Below are 16,972 nucleotides of genomic sequence, written 5' to 3'. Positions count from 1 at the left end.
CCTCATCCACCTCTTCCTGGTTAGGTGATCTTCCTAGTTACTAGATTCCCTACCATGGCATCACCCTTATTTTCTACCCCTTTTATTTTCACCCAAAGACTCTCAACGCCTCTGTATCCTACGTCCACAACAACATCAGTGCAAGTGCACACTTTTTCAATGTACAAGGCGACACTTCCTCCCTTTCCCCCCTGCCTGTCCTTCCTGAGCAAGCTGTACCCATCTATGGCAATATTCCTGTCATTTGTATTATTGCACAAAGTCTCTGTGATCCTATGTTATAGCTGTTTATTTACTAGCATTTCAAGTACCTCCTGCTTATTTCTCATACTTCTCACATTAGTATATAGACAATCAAGATACTGACATGATTTTGTGCCTCAATTCTGTCTGGTCTTTCCTTTATCCTATTACAGCCCACGTTCCCCCCAGTTTCTGAGCTGTCTCCCAGGCCTCTGGGTTTATGACTGTGGACTTTGGTCACCTGCCCTCTTCAAATCTAGCTCACAGGCCACTTCTTCAGGTTTGGGAAACGTACTTGAAGTGTCATAGTTAATGCAGGATACAGCAACCAGTTTAACAAGAGTAGTTAATGTATTTCAAGCGACCATTCAAGGTGAAGTCGCCCATTACCAACTCTCTAGTCACAGGGAGAAAAAGAAGAAAAGGAGGAGGGGAAGGCAGCTCTTAGTGAATTATAGATTGTTATAAAAAGCCATGAATCCAATGTGTCTATTCAGTGCACGATTTTTAGCATCTAGCAAAGCTATGAATTTAAAGCTTCCAGGCTTATCTTTGAAAGTGTGCAGGTTTCTTGGAGGATAAGGACTGATAGGTGAGACACAGTAATGGTCACTTTGCAAAAAGTGTTCACCCACAGATGGGGCATTTCTGTCTTTTATCATTTTGTTTAGTAACAAAGAGGAAGCCGTGCTAGTCTATACACTATCAAAACAAAAAGTAGTCAAGTAGCACTTTAAAGACTAGCAAAATGGTTTATTAGGTGAGCTTTCGTGGGACTTACCCACTTCTTCAGACCATAGCCAGACCAGAACAGACTCAATATTTAAGGCACAGAGAACCAAAAACAGTAAGCAAGGAGGACAAATCAGAAAAAGATAATCAAGGTAAACAAATCAGAGAGTGGAGGGGTGGGGGGGAAGGTCAAGAATTAGATTGAGCCAAGTATGCAGACAAGCCCCTATAGTGACTCAGAAAGTTCCCATCATGATTTAAACCATGTGTTAATGTGCCAAATTTGAATATAAAAGCCAGCTCAGATGTTTCTCTTTGTCCTCCTTGCTTACTGTTTTTGGTTCTCTGTGCCTTAGATATTGAGTCTGTTCTGGTCTGGCTATGGTCTGAAGAAGTGGGTCTGTCCCACGAAAGCTCACCTAATAAACCATTTTGCTAGTCTTTAAAGTGCTACTTGACTGCTTTTTGTTTTTATCATTTTGTTGTGTGAGTTAGTTCAAAAGCATGATGATTATGGGTGTAACCAAACAGTTACTGTTGGAGCATTTAGTGCACTGCATGAGGTATACCACATGTTGTAATAGGCATGTCTTTTGGAGGGTGTGTCATAAAGAGTGTTCACAATTGTAATAGTGGAGATAACATCTGCAAAGTTTGCATCTGAGGTTCTGGTGCCACTTTGAGTTGATATGTCCAGGTCTTTTAGGACCTTGTTTCTCATGAGGAGTACAGAGAGGTTGAGGGGTGTTTAAAAGCCAGAAGAGGTGTTTCAGGAAAGATTTCTTTCAGGATGGGGTCCCTATTGGGTATGGAGTGTATTACTTTGATGATACCACAGTGTGAGGTGAAAGGTGACAATTAAAGGTGGGCAATTGGAGAGAGTTTTATTATTGTGTTGAAGCAGATTCGTCCAGGTTCTTGGGTGATCCATTCCACCACAGAATCACAGGGCTGGAAGGGACCTCAGGTGGTCATCTAGTCCAGCCCCCTGCTTCAAGCAGGATCAACCCCCACTAAGTCATCCCAGCCAGGACCTTGTCCAGCCGGGTCTTAAAAACCTCAAGGGATGGAGAATCCACCACCTTTCTAGGCAACGCATTCCAATGCTTCATCACCCGCCTGGTGAAGTAGTTTTTCCTAATATCTTATCTACACCTTTCCCTCTTCAACTTCTGACCATTACTCCTTGTTCTGCCATCTGACACCACTGAGAACAGTTTCTCATCCTCCTTTTTAGAGCTCCCCTTCTTTAGAGCTCTGTTCTTCTTATGGGGCAGTTTTGTTTGGCGAAGGTGGTTTTGTGTATTAAGGTGTATATTCCGGACTTCCTCCTCAGAATATATTCTATGGATCTGAGTGCATGGCTGCAGATAACAGATTTCTTGGTGTGTTTGGAGTGGTTACTGGATCTATGAAAGTAGGTGTGGTGATCTAGGGATGTCTTTTAAACAGCTGTCTCCAGGGTTCCTTTGTTGAAGCTGCTCATGGTGTCCAGGAAGTTGATGCTGGTGTGGGAACGTTTCAGAAAGTGTTTAATGGACAGGAGGTGGTTGATGAAGTTGTGAAAAATCTAGAAGGAGTTTAAGTCATCTGTCCGATAGATGAAAATATCATTGATGTTTCTCAGGTGCACCATTGGTTTTGTGATGCTTTTGTCCACCAATTCTTCAATTCACCAATTCTCCATAAAAAAAAGTTGGCATTTTGGAGAGCCTAGTATCCTTGGCTGTTACCTGGGTTTAGGCAAAGTGGCTGTGTCTATACTGCCCCTCCCCTTTCAGAAGAGGCATATAAATACAGCGGATTGAAAATGCTAATGAGGCACTAATATGAATATAAATATGAATATAAAATAAAAATAATAATAAAATAAATAATAAATAATAAAATAAAATAATAAAAATAGCGGTGTAGCTTTGAAAGGAAGCCTCGCTTTCAAAAGCACCCTCTTCCTAATTTTTTCTCTCCACAAACAAGAGTGCTTTTGAAAGGGGAGCTTTCATTTTGAAGAAACCCCATCTACACAGCTATTCTGCATTTCAAAAGCAGCACTTTTGATGTGGCAAGTGGCTGCCATTATGCAAATGAGGCAACGAACATTCATATCAGTGCCTCATTAGCATTTTCAATCCACTGTATTTACATGCCCCTTCCAAAAGGGAGGAGCAGTGTAGACGTAGCCAGTGTGTTTTGTAGAATGTAAAACTGTTATGGATGAGAAAGAAATAGATGAGTTTGGTGATTTGTTTTGGATGTACATCTGAGGGTTGTCCACTGTCTTGTAAATACTTGATGCAGGTAGCCACACCAGCATTTAGAGGGATGTTCATGTATATGGAGGTGACTTCCATTGTAGTAAAGATGGTGTTCTGAGGGAAACTGTTAGTACTGCAGAGCACGTAGAGGAAGTCAGTTGTGTCCTGGAACAAGCTGGTCCTTTGCACAGTAAGTGGCTTGAGGATGGTTTCTGAGTCCGAATATTCCTTTAGTAAGAGTGCCAGAGCCAGACAGTATAGCATACACTATATTATGTTTGTGTATCTTGGGGCTGATCTACACTGGCAAGTTACTGCACTGTAACTTTTTTGCTCATGAATGCGAAAAGACACCCCTCATCCCCTGGAGTGCAGCAAGTTACTGCACTGTAAAGTATCAGTGTAAACAGGCGCCCAGCAGGCTACTCTCCTTGTACAGGTGGTTTGCCTAGAGCACTAGAAGAGCTCTCTCACAGCACTCTTTCTATGACCACACTGACACAGTAACTTGAATATGTAGACAAAGCCTTGGAAAGAATAAAGATGTTTACAGAGGATGAGTTTCTGGAGTCTCTCTTGGAAAGACTAAGAAGGGATTTGATGAGATTCTTAAATTCCTGGGTAACTTGTTCTGTGGGGCTCCTCTTTGAGTTGTCTTTAGCAGGTGAATTGAATTGTGACACTGGATCTCACTGAAACTCCCTTCTTTCCTATGCTACTTAACGTTTCTGGCTCCAATTCAGCTAAGGGGTAAAGCATGCACTTACGTCTATTCATATTTAGCAAAGTATTTAGGCACATTCATCACTGTAGTGTCAATTTTAAGCATGTGCTTAATTCAGTGCAAGGTTTACTTCTCTGCTGAATAAGAATGAACTGGGGCCTCTATTTTTGAAATCTTATAACCCAGACTGAAGAAAAGCCCAATAATTATGCTATCAACGACCGAAATTCAATAGGCTCTTTTTGTTCCATTATGTGATCTTTAGCTCTTTGAATATGGGCAATTCAACTGTCATTCATACTTCACATTTTAAATGATTGGTAAACAGCATTTTCATTTTTAAAAGGCTCCCCAAGCCTGCAAAGACTTAAGAATGTGCTTAACTTTAAGCATGTAAATAGTTCTATTGAAGTCACTTAAAAGGTACAGGAGTAACTTTTATAACTGTTTAGAAAAATAAAGAACTAGAATAGAACCTGTAAACATCGATGAAAAGTAATCTACTCAGCTGGAAAATGTACCTTGAGAAACCAGAAATCACATGTTACCAGAACACTACAAAAATAAAGGCTTTCAGTCCCCTCCAATCATTTCAAAAAGCAATTAATTAGCTTTACATCAAAATAATCGGAAGATTTTCATTTTGAAATTACATATTATTTGATACCCCACTGTTTTTGAAATGTGTGCATAATTCCCCCGTGCCCTGAAAGACCACATTAGCTAATGCAAACACAGTGCAAAATATTATAGTTAACTATCAGTGTAGATGGCATTGAACTAGAGAACATAGTTAGAAATCTACATATCTGGCAAGCAACATGACATATGATCTAGACTATAAAAAGAAAACTGTGACTAGAATAACGAAAGCAAGAGCGAGTTTGAAGGTGATGGATAAGAACTGGAAAAGCAAAGCTATTAGCTTCGGAACAAAGCTGAGCATCTTGGAAACGTGCATTCAGCAGCATGTTGTACAGATGTGAGACACGGGTGATAAACAAAAGATTCAAAGAGGAGGATATCGGCGTTCTAGAAGAGTTGTTATAGAAAGATCCTGAGAACAGGATGGATGCAGGAGGTCGCCAATGAGGCATTATATAGGAAGATACAACCAAAAGAGAACCTACTGCATAAAGTTATATAATGGAAGTTACAGCTATTCGGACATATCTGCAGAATGAACAGTAAACAAAAAATCAAAACCCTAGTATTCGGCATAATGAACGGTTTGAATAGGAGAGGCAGACTCCACAGAGAATGGGGAGATGATATAGTAGATTGGTGCGGAGGTAGTCTACAGACACTAAGCCACTCTGCATTGGACAGGGAAAGATGAAAGGAAATAGGGAGGCACTAGATGTTGTTGATGATGAGGAGGAGGAGGAGGATGCTGATGATTGTGGACACAAAGCTTTGCCATGAGAATAAGAAATAAATAACTGATCTGCCTAAATATCAATCAGTCCCTCCCCCATGTTGAAGATTGAAAGCTAGATACATAAGGAATTCATAAAAACTTAAATGCATCATTTCTTAGGTCACTGTTATTTAAGCATTCACAATACTTAACACAAGTTTATAAATATCCTTTGTTCAATTTTTTCATACCAAACTCAATGTTTAATTTTATGGTATGATGGTTAAAGATCAACTTTTCAAGCAATATAATATACTACTCCCTACACAATGGTATTTTGTTTGTGGCAGTGTTAGCACTGCAAATATTCAAAAGAATATTAATAATTTAAAATACTACTGTGTGGCTTCCTTTTAAGGGTGTTTTTGTTTAAAAATAGGAGGGCACTCCCCAAGATGATCGTTCACAATGGATTTAAACAGAATTAGGACATGCAATACCCTGGAAGGGGCACATTAATTTATGACAGGTCCTCCCCAACCAAACTCTTCTATGGAGTCCTCTGTCCTCCTGGGGCTTAAACTTAACTGCCTGTTTACATTTACTCTAACACTCAAGTGCTTTTCCTATTAAAAAGGGAGAGGTAACATTAGATTTGGCCTCCCTGCAGAGACTGGCATATGTGGTGTTGAGATGACTTTGCAATGCAGCCAAGATCATCTTTATAAAACCATATGAAAAGCATCAGCGGAACTCTGTCCATCTCTTATAATAGCTCTTTTATAATAACTCATATTACAACATATAACAACCTTTTAAGCACTCTAAACAAACCAGCAGTCATGTAGCACTTTAAAGATTAACAAAATAATTTATTAGGTGATGAGCTTTCGTGGGGCAGACCCACTTCTTCAGCACTCAAAGCTACCAATGTTGCTTCCAAGTCATCTTAGTCCAGAAAGTTGTGCTGAACAACAAAGAAACATTCCTTATTCAGGAAAAGCTTTTTATTTAGTAAGGTTCAACACAGAGAAAAATGATCAGTGCACCTTTATAAGCAAATCCTTACTATGATATGCAGAAAGACTGCCTAGTGATGCAATCATATCACACATCTCTTTGAAGAATGCTGGACTGGTCACTGGCTTGTTCACATAAGAAATAAAAAAGACCAATCAGAGGAGGACTACTGAATACAGAAGAAACATGCTTTGCCAAATAGCCAAATAAACGCCATTTCTCCACTCTTTCTGGATGACATTTCAGTACCATACATTTTGGGGATACATAACCCTACTTTAGTTGTTGGGTATTTTTTTTTTGTTATAAGAAATTGAGCATTATTATTAAACTGGCAAAGACATGGTTGAGTGTTGCTTTGCATACGCTCACAAGGCAAATCAGAGTAATTACAACACTTAAGTTTAATATGTTTAAACGGCTACGCAGTGATGTATTGAATTGTCTAACTAGCATTACAGTTTAAAGCTTCACACATTTTATTGAACGTCACAAATATTTCATTGTTTGTTTTCCTTCATTTAGCAATGCTTTAAGACAGGCAGAGACAAGCTAAAGTTTCTGTTACACAACAGCAAGCGCCCATGATAAACTTGATTACACTAACTCTGTCAGAAGTGAACTTCCTCCTCAGCTCTTTTTCAAAAGCCTCACCCTTGCTTATTAGCATTCTGAAATAGTTTTAGAAGAGAAAGAGGAGCAATTGTCACCCATTAATTGCATATCTGCAATATATTTAAAAAACCCCACCAAATAGAAGAATTAAAATGTACTCCATAAACATTAGCAGGTTTGAGAAGAGAACTAATGTTTGTGGTTTGGAATAAAAAAAAAGAAAAAAATGAAGGCAGCAGAGTTAATGTGCACAACTTATACGCTTCTAAAAACTGAAAGCCTTAACTGGCTTCTGTGTTAGAATTCTAATATCTTTTGGGAAAGAGAACAGAGACAAACATTTTATGAAATGTCACTCAGTAAGTGCCCACTCAAACCTCAGTAGCCAGAAAAACAGGAGGTGGCACATTTGCTACCGTTCTTAGAAGTAACTCTCTCTATTCTGTGCTTTTATGGTGGAATAGCAATTTATTTGGTTCTAAAAATTGTGCCTCCAAAAAGGATACTAATAACCTCTCATTCTCTGCTCAATTTAGTTTACATCTCATAAACCATAAATGCTTTAAAAAGTCATGTGTGCTTTAACCATGATGTAATATCAACTGTGATACCTCTTCAATATGCATGTCACATTATCGTTCAAATAAACACACAGCTCAAAGAATTTTGATTTTATTCCATCTTGTACAGACTTCTTTACTAAATTTGATTATTCAATACATAATTTTACCATACTACTACCTTAAAAATAACTATAGCACTTAAAATTTGAGTAAACTTCCCAAGCAAAGAAGAGGATATGCTCCATCAAGTTCATGAACTAAAACTCTGAATCTAACTTCAGTAAAGCTCTCCTTGGACGCAAGAATCTGCCTGCGTCATGTGGATCCAGCTATGCAATAGGGCCTTAACTCACAAAGGGACTGATCCATGGAAGCAGAACTCTACAACCTATACTGAAACATTATCCTTCCCTCTCAGAAGCCTTGGGTTCTCCCAAAACAGAAGTTTTCTGAATATCTTTTCTCACTGAATCTTTGGTTTGAAGGAACTTTTATTTTCTGGCTAACTCTACAGATATGATAATGGAGCACAACAAACTGAATAACTAAAAACCAAGGCACATGTAGGCAAACACCATTAATGTGTGTCTGTTCACTCATCAGCATATATACTTTTGGAGTGTACTGTGGCATAAGGTCTATAACTAGCAGGAAAAAATGCCTCTTTCCTGTACGCCATCTGTCAATAAATCCTCATAAAGTGATTTATTATTTTTAAAAAAAATTAAAAAAAATAAAAAACTTTCCAGTGTAATACTAATGACCAAAGAAATAACCTACTATTGATAATGGGCCAGTTCCACTTTGCTGAATAGGCCTTGTCCGCTCTGGCCCTCCCTTTTTCTGGGACCCCATTCTTTAAATAATCCTCTGAAACCATGCCCCCCACTCATGCATCTGATGAAGCAGGTCTTTGCCCACGAAAGTTTATGCTCTAAAATATCTGTTAGTCTATGAGGTGCCACAAGACTTCTTCTTGTTCTCAAAGCTACAGACTAACATGGCAACCTCTCTGATCCTTGTCAAAGAAACAGTCCATACAAAAAAGATGTTTGCATATGAATTTCTGTTTAAACCCTCTTTTCCATTCCATGCCATTCCACTTCTTTCCTCCTACTCTTCCTTCTAATCCTGAAGCTATGTCAGCAAGAACAACCTCAATACATTTCAAGACAACTTCAAACCTACTGTTGGACATGATCAAAATTTGAAAGGGAAGTTACTGCTGCTCTGCTCTCCCTTTCTTAGGTTTCTTGGGGAGCTTTGTAGGCCACCCAGTTTAATGTTAATACAGTGGGGTGGAAGGAGTTTTACAAGGAAATTGGAGGATGGGCTTCTCATTCAAGACTCACTCCTGATGACTGGGGCTGAGTAGTTGAGCTGCAAAGAAAAGAATGAAAAACAAAAGAAGAAGCGACATAGATAAGGAAAATAATTTTAATCACAAATTGGAAGAAAGACTGGTTTACAGGTGCCATATTTTTATTTAAGTTACTGTTTTACCTGCAAAAGCAACTCCATATATAGACCTGATTTCATGGGTAAATACAATTATATCTGTTTATGCTAGTTAAAAATACACACTTTTTTCTGCTTTTTCATTTGGGTACTGCAGGGCTTAAAGAATTTTGATTCTATTTCATCTTGTGCAGACTTGTTTACCAAATATGATCAATTACACATGTGGAAAACAATTCAAAGCAAGAGTTCATAGAATTTTTTGTTAGTGAAGATGATGCATGAGTAGTAAAGAACTCAGCTTGATTCTCAGATCTCAAAATAAGTCTGCATAGCTCCCAGTGATTAAAAAAAACAAAAACAAAAAAAAACAACCACCTTACAAAGTGAATGGTTTACAAATGGACTAATTGAGATGAACATGTTACCATGAGCCCAACATCTTTTGCTGTGCCACTTCTCAGAGCAGAACCATACTTTAAAGGACTTTTTTTTCTTACTTCTGACCTGGCATATGAGGAATTGGAGGAAACTATGTACCATAAATACTTATTTTACAGAAATTGGACATAATCTGGTTGTAATGAAGCTTTCTGGTCTCAATATCTGCATATTTAAACAGTCACCATCTTGACAACACGAGGATTTGAAGTGGGGCCTTAGCTAAAATACTTGCATCTCTACAGTACAATTGAACAGACTCAGACTCTAAGAATAGAAGGGATGGACAAATACAGACACATGCTCTTTGAAAAACAGATTAAAAATTTACTCAGAAAAATGGAAAATTCAAATATTTAAGTCATGCTATTTTATGAAGTGAAAAATCATAGCAAACAACATACATAAGTATTAAAAAAAGCTCAATGGGTTTACAAATCAAAATTAGAAGTAGGGTAACTTCTCACAGATCAAAAACTCCAAAGAGACGAAGGAACGATTTAGCATGTTACGGTGTTTATTTTAGAGACTTCTTTAAAAATCTAGTAAATCAATAGACTACATCTGTGTCACTTTATTATTTCAAACTAAAGGTAAGAATTTCAACAGCCTGATGCAAGCTAAAGAACACCATAAATGAAAGAATGTCACTCTTCTTTAGCAAGTGGGACAAGACAGGTAAATACATTTCTAAAACTGAGTGTTAATTTGAACAGCCCCTCTTACAAAAGCACTATAATTAGGAATAAATCCACACCTATAGCTAAAGAAATACTGTCAAGTTTATAAACTTCCACACCTTGCCCCAACAGTGAATGTTAAGCAGCTCCTAAATGTTCAGCTGTTGAAGTCGAAGAAATAATTTATTGAGAACCTTTGATTTCAAAATATCTCATATAAACAGTATACTCTCATCCCTTGCTATACTAGCACAATTGGTTCCCACATTTCTGCTCGTAGGCAAAAACTCACAAGAGCAACACTAAATTCCCCTTAAAATACATGTAAAAGCCTCTAATTCATTCCCAGGGCTTGTAACTTCACATAAACCAGTTGAATTTAGGTACTTTTCTGAGATATTTGAATAGTTTGGTACCAGAAATAGGATGTAGTGTATGTATGTTAAGCAGGGATTTCCATCCTATGGGTCCCATTACATTTGTTGAGGGTCACCAGCTGGGCAGCTCCCAGCTGCATGTGGCTGTTAAAGAAGCCATTTGCAATTTCTTAATACTGGTGCCTCAGGCAGATATCTATCAATTGCGATAACTGCTGGAGATGGCAGCTCTCTCTGTCACTAGGGACAGCAATTACCTTATGCCTAGGTGCTGAAACCTTAACACTGGAGTTAATTGCTGGGAGCAGGAGGGCTGAGGGAGCCACCCAGCCTAGCAGCCCCAGTGACAAGGCTGGGGCTGTTGAGGGATACAACAGGGGGCGGGGGTGTGTGTGTCTAAGACTGGGGGAAGTTTGGGGCTGCAGGGAGAGTCTAATGCTGGGGGCAATTTGGGGTTGCTGCGGGGGGTAAAGGTGGGGGTGGTTTGAGGCTGCTGGGGGTGTGTGTAAGCCTTGGGGCCGCTGGGTGGGTTTAAGGCTGGAGGCAGTTTGGGACCATGGGGAGCAGTTAAAACCTGGTTGAGCATGAGGTCTGGGGAGCAGGTGGGGGATCTAATACAGTAAATCCTCTCGTTACCCAGGGGTTGGAACAACCCCTGCATAACTCGAATTTTCCTGCAAGAGGAGTGGTGCCAGGAACCACCAGGGCTGGTCAGCTTCCTGGCTCCCATAGTGGCAGGAGCTCAGAACCAGGGGCAGGCTGGTTCCAGTCTCCCCGTGGCTTGCAGGCCGGGAAACTTTTCAGCTTATAGCTGGTCAGTTTCACGTTCCCGCCATTGCAGGGGAGGGAACCAGGCCAAGAGCCTTCTCCCTCTCTTTCTCCAGCTGAAGGGCTGTCAGACAGCTGCATGTCTGAGGGAAGGGAAGGAGAAGGCTCCAGATGCGAGTCTCCCCCTCCCCCAGCCAGGGACCCCATGGCTGGAGCTGAGCCAGCCACAGGGCTGCGAGTCTCCCCATCCCCCAGCCAGGGACACCACTTATATAAGCGGGGGAAGTTCACTCAAATAGTGAATAAAGGTAGGTATATATGTTCCTCATATTAGCGAGTACTCATAAGTAAAGTACTCATTAAATGAGGGATGAGTGTATACAGAAATCAGTCCATTGCTGAAATGCATCTATTTCTTAAATCAAGAATAGTAGCTATTTAACAACATGCAGATGCAGCACACTGCAAAGACATAGCCAAGCTACTATGACTGCACTCACCCAAGTGCATCTCTATGGTTCCTGGGGATATATCCCATGGTTCTGTGTGATACTAGGGACTGAGCTGCTCTAGGATTCTTTCCCCAGTCAATTGTAGAACAGTTTGTCTGTCCTTCTGGGAACAGGTGGAATTAGGAGAAGGCAAAGGAGAATCATCAATGTTTAAATGATTTGGCCTGAATCATCACTGCAAAGTATATGGGTTACCAGTCTGAGAGAAAGCAGCACCCAAATTCTAGCCTATACCTCCAGATAAGACGACCAGCCTGGTTTAAAGTACTTGGGTGGGATGGGTTTGTATGTGGACAGTACTGACAGCAGCCACGAAGCAAGAGGCCTAGATAATTCTGCATAGAAACATACCACAAATGACACAAACTCTGAACAGACCAGTGCTAAACAACACCTTACTAGGGCGCTGATTCAGCACCCATGCAAAAGGGAAAAAGTGACACGTCATGGAGTCACCAACAGGAGAGGCAGTGTTCTAACAAACTGAAGGAAATAAGAGCTAGGAAACCAAGTGTTCTAATGCACTGATTCTCAAACAGGAGTATGTCTCCCTGGGGGTATGCAGAGCTCTTCCAGAGGGTACATCAGCTCAGTGTTTCTCAACCTTTTTTATGAATGAAAAAATTGGACTTATTTTATGTTCATCTAATTTTTAATTCATCCTTTTCGTACAATCATAAGTATGATGGCAAGTTTATTGCTTATAAGCAATTTCTTCCAACCAAGCAGTTACAATTAAGTTGCTTAAACAAATGTGTTGCAATGGTAGAAAAAAATGTGTGTCTGAAAATGGCAGGTACTGGGGGTACTTTATACAAAAAAGGTTGAGAAACACTGTTCTAATTCACAGAACAGGATTAGTAAACTTCCTCAAAAAGATGTCTTTATGCCTCAAACCTGACCTCAAAGGATCGTATCAGAGCTCTATTTAATACCAGATTGTAAGGGACTGAGGCTGAACCTCTCTCATTCAGGATTCTCTGGTCCGGATGTTGCTGGACCAGAGAGCCACAAGTGATTAGAACAGGGGCTGGCATCCAGGGACCTGTCCAGAGACAGTGACCAGGAGAGCAGCTTGGCCAGTGACAGGGAAGGCCAGCAGCCAGGAGCCCAGCCAGGACCTGAAGTGGTGCCTAGTGGCTAGGGCCTGGAGCAAGACAGGTGGGCTGGGAAGAGAGTCTGTGAGTGGGGGCTGGCAGCCAGGAGTGGAGCCTGGCAGCCATGAGGCTAGCAGCCCTCCCCTTCTCCTCCCCGAGAAAGCCTGGAGTCCAACAGCAGAGAAGCTAGCACTGACCTCCCTTAGTCCAGCAAACTTCTTCATTTGGGATTGGTCTAGTCCCAAGGATGCAGGACCAGGGAAGTCCAACCTGCACATAAAATTGTACATTGGGAGTGGGGTGGGTTGAGGAAGGGAGAATGGGTTGCTTCTAAGTGGAACAAAAAAGTCTGAATCCTCAAAAAAATTCTTGAAACAAAATTCTTGTTTCCAGTCAACTCTTGTAATGCCTTGCTTAGTAGGGTATGAGTGCTCAGGTACAGCATGTTGCCATGTTCCTCCAGGACCACCCTGCAGGGCCTGAGGCAACCCCTCCCACCATCGGCCACAGGGACCACCCCTTCCTGACCATATTCTGCCCCCTGCCCAACCTCATCCCCACCTCCTCCTGTCCCTGCTTTGCCTCCTCCCTGTCCCATTGCACCCCTCCCTGAAACTCCCTTCTGATGTCCTGAGAGATCAAACCCAAGGAATTACTGGGAGGGCTGGCATAGGGCAACAGCAAGGGTCCACCCCTCCCTCTCCCACCCTCTCTCTCACAGAGTCACTCAGCAGCCTGCTCTCCTCCATTGCCATCTCCAACCTGAGACACTTCACTGCAGCAGCAGGAAGCACAGCAGCCCAGCCTGCTTTGCTCCACTCCCTCAAATGATGCAGGGCTCAGTGAAATAGGCTGGAGCTGGGGCCCTCCGCTTCCTGCTGCAGTAAGTGAAGGGGTGGCTTGACTTCTGCTGCTGCTGCCCTGCACCAGGCCCCCCACATAATCCCTGAGGGCTCTCAGATCCCCACAGGCTAACTTTGATATGCAGGACCTTCCTCTCCGCTGAACAGTTGGGGCAGCTGCTGCACAGCCCTCCAAAGTGTGGGGCCTAGGACAGGATAGTATGTGAGAGCTCTGAGCTCCTCTTTCCCATTCTCCGTCAAAAAGGAGGAAGAGGAGAAAGCATGCAGAGGAGACACCAACTGCTCTAATAACCATGTGGTAGAAGAGGACCTGACTGAATCAGTTCCCTCAGAGAGAGACTTCCATAGCTAGAAGGGGTATGAGGCAGTAAGTGCTGTAGATATTCTACAAAGTGTACCAAAGGGAAAGGCAGCTAAGCACAAGCTGCATATTTTCATACTGACAGAACATCTTAACATTAATTCTTTAAACACTAAAAAGCAACAAATTCCAATAACTACAGCAAGAACACAACCATACTGTAAAAGCTAATAGAACTTGCTTCTGGAGTAAAGGAGATTTCAAATGAGTATCCAAAGGCTATTATGCCTTTAATGGAAATGAAGCCAAAAAATCTTATTTATATTTTCTGTATTTTCCAACAGACAAGCAAATACAATACAAACTGTTGGGGGTAATTATTTGTTGGAACAATTTAACAGGGTTCTGGCAGACTTTACATCATTCACAGTTTTTAAATCAAGTTCAAACTTCTTCTAAAATATATATGCTAGGAATGATGTTTTGGGGGGCAGGGAGGATTTATAGGAAGTCAGACTAGATGATCACAATGGTCCAGCCTTATCCTGGAAACTATGAAGAAAACCTATTCGGTACTTATGAAGTTAACAACCTAATTCTTCTAATTTAAATATGAAAGTAATCAGAATAATTTCCCGCCCCCGCCCCCCGTCTCCTGGATGACTACCAGGAAACAAATAATATAACAAAGGTAGATTTACCCAAATTTTCAGTACCATAACTCAGGAGTGCAATATAATCACAAGATATGCAACTTATTAAATAAAAAGTAAAGGATAAATGTCACCTCTACACGAAAGATCTTGAGATCAGCTCCATACAATCTTATCTCCTCTGGAAAATACTGAAAAGCATTCAAGTAGGGAATGTGACCATCCATAACAAACCTAAATTAAAGGAAGAGTTTAAGTCAGATCAGTATTTGTTTAAAGCATCATGAACTTCAAAAAAAAATGCATTTAAAAATAAAAATTGAAATCTTAATTTTAAATTTAAAACAGCATTAGAACTGAAATGCCCAAATGATTCCAGTAATGCCATGTCCTTCAAAATGTTGCCTTAATACTAAAAGCTGCCATTATTTAACACGAGACCTAGAATATTAAAATTCAAGCTCAAATGTGACTCACAGAAAGTCAGAACACTGACTTTACTCTAGAAATGTTTGCATCCAGCATTCCCTGCACATTCTCTATACAGTCAGCTCTTGCAAACAGGCAGATTATTTTAATTGAAAATACTGTTAATATTGGACTATGCTCTTCAGAAGACAAGCAGTATGTTTACAACAGAGCTTTGTTATATGGCTATGGCATTTTGTTCTCCGAATCCACTAGATACTTAACTAAACATAAAAGAAAGGTTTCATATTTCTACAGTAAGTTTGTAGAGCTACTAGAGTCAGTGTCATAGAACTATTAGCTCATGTGACCAAATAAGAAAACTACACAATACATAAAATGCACTTACTTTATATAAAATGTCTAAACACACTTTGGATTTTTATTTTACAGAAAGTAATTCCCATCTCCCCACACACACACCACAACATGGCTGGGGGAAGGAGATGGTGAGGAAACTGTGGTAGAACATGGGCTTTTTCACATATAGATCACCAGTTCAAATCCAGTCTCTCTCAACAGCATCATCTGCTGGCTATTACATAGCTTTTACACGAAATGACTTGCCTCGGTCTAGCTCTTAGTAGGCAGCTGTTTAAATCACAAAAACTCTTTAATGCTTACCAGTATCTGGCACCCAGATGGAGGTTATCAGCAAACAAATCAATTTTTGAATCACAAGGGAGACTGAATTATACACCTAGAGGTGGCCCCTCCAGGTCAGCTAAGGCACATTAGTGTTCATGAAATACGTTGGCCTGATAGTCTTCTAAACTGAAGCCTGCTGTTTGGCCTTATCATCTGTAGTGTAAAGTTCCCACTAAATTCACTACGCTTTTTTAAATTCCCAGGATTTTTAAAATAGAATTTATGAATCTGACAAAGTGGGTCTTTGCCCCTGAAAGCTTATGCTCCAAAAAACGTGTTAGTCTTCAAGGTGCCACAGGACTTCTTGTTGTTTCTGCTAAGTAGTAGTACTCTGACTGGTATAAATGCTAAAAAATGTGTTTATTACAAAGATGTTAAAAAACCAACAAAATTAAATTTCATGCAGGATGCTTAAGATATAGTAAGATACAGCACAGATACAGAGTTAGGGGAAGCTTTTGATTTATTTTTAAAATACACAGTACAGCAGCATCTACACTATGAAATAAATTCAAATTCATTATATTGATTTTGTAATTCTGGAATTTATAAGTTCAAATTTGACCATCCTCACTTCCCACATGCTCCCACAAAGTGGGCTCATTGCTGCCACACACAAATTGGCTAACATAGACTGTTGCAGTAGTGCATTGTGGGAACCTGTCCCACAGTTCCCTCATCCCCATACCATTCTGGGTCTGCTTGCTGGTCTTTGACATCATCTTCCCACACTGCATTTTCCTCATTCCTCTCCCAATCACTGAAAATATGCCCATCTCTGGAAATAATACAGGGACCCTCAAAGTTAGAAGAAAGAGGGCAGAAAAGTCTAGGAAAAAAGACCTTATTGAAACTAATACAGGGACCCTGAAAAGCATGACGAAAGAGAAGATAAGAAAGTTTTTCAGAAAAGAGAGTTGCTGATGGGAAGAGTCTTTAGCTTTCCAGTGCACTGTAAGGCTTCTGTGTAACGACTGTGTTCTCAACTGGCCATCCACTAAGTATCCCATGTTCCATCATTGTATGCGATCCCTGAAAACAATTCAGGGGCCAAGACTATTCTAAAGTTAGAAGAAAGAGGACAGAAAAGTCTAGGAAAAAAGAATGTTGGTGTCTCCATCCATTATATTGCCAACACAGGTGCAACAACTGTGTTCTCAACTGACCATCCACTGAGTTCCATCTCCCAACATT

General features: G+C 40.4%; 1 protein-coding gene across 2 annotated transcripts in view; it reads right to left on the bottom strand.

The window, feature by feature from the left end:
- The window catches only part of TAF1B (TATA-box binding protein associated factor, RNA polymerase I subunit B), a 74,644-nt gene that overhangs the window by 24,046 nt on the left and 33,626 nt on the right, over positions 1-16,972 (bottom strand). Inside the window, exon 8 of one of the 2 annotated variants that reach the window (XM_074991255.1) lies at positions 14,797-14,896. In XM_074991255.1, coding sequence (XP_074847356.1) covers positions 14,797-14,896 — 100 coding nt within the window. Of the gene's footprint in view, positions 1-13,042; positions 13,256-14,796; positions 14,897-16,972 lie in introns of those variants that run through there. The other variant, XM_074991256.1, reaches the window with a different exon arrangement.

Source organism: Carettochelys insculpta, chromosome 3 (genome assembly GCF_033958435.1).
Source record: "Carettochelys insculpta isolate YL-2023 chromosome 3, ASM3395843v1, whole genome shotgun sequence".
NCBI lineage: Eukaryota > Metazoa > Chordata > Testudines > Carettochelyidae > Carettochelys > Carettochelys insculpta.
Note: the sequence above shows the minus strand (reverse complement) of the source record. Positions and strands in the feature narration are given on the sequence as shown.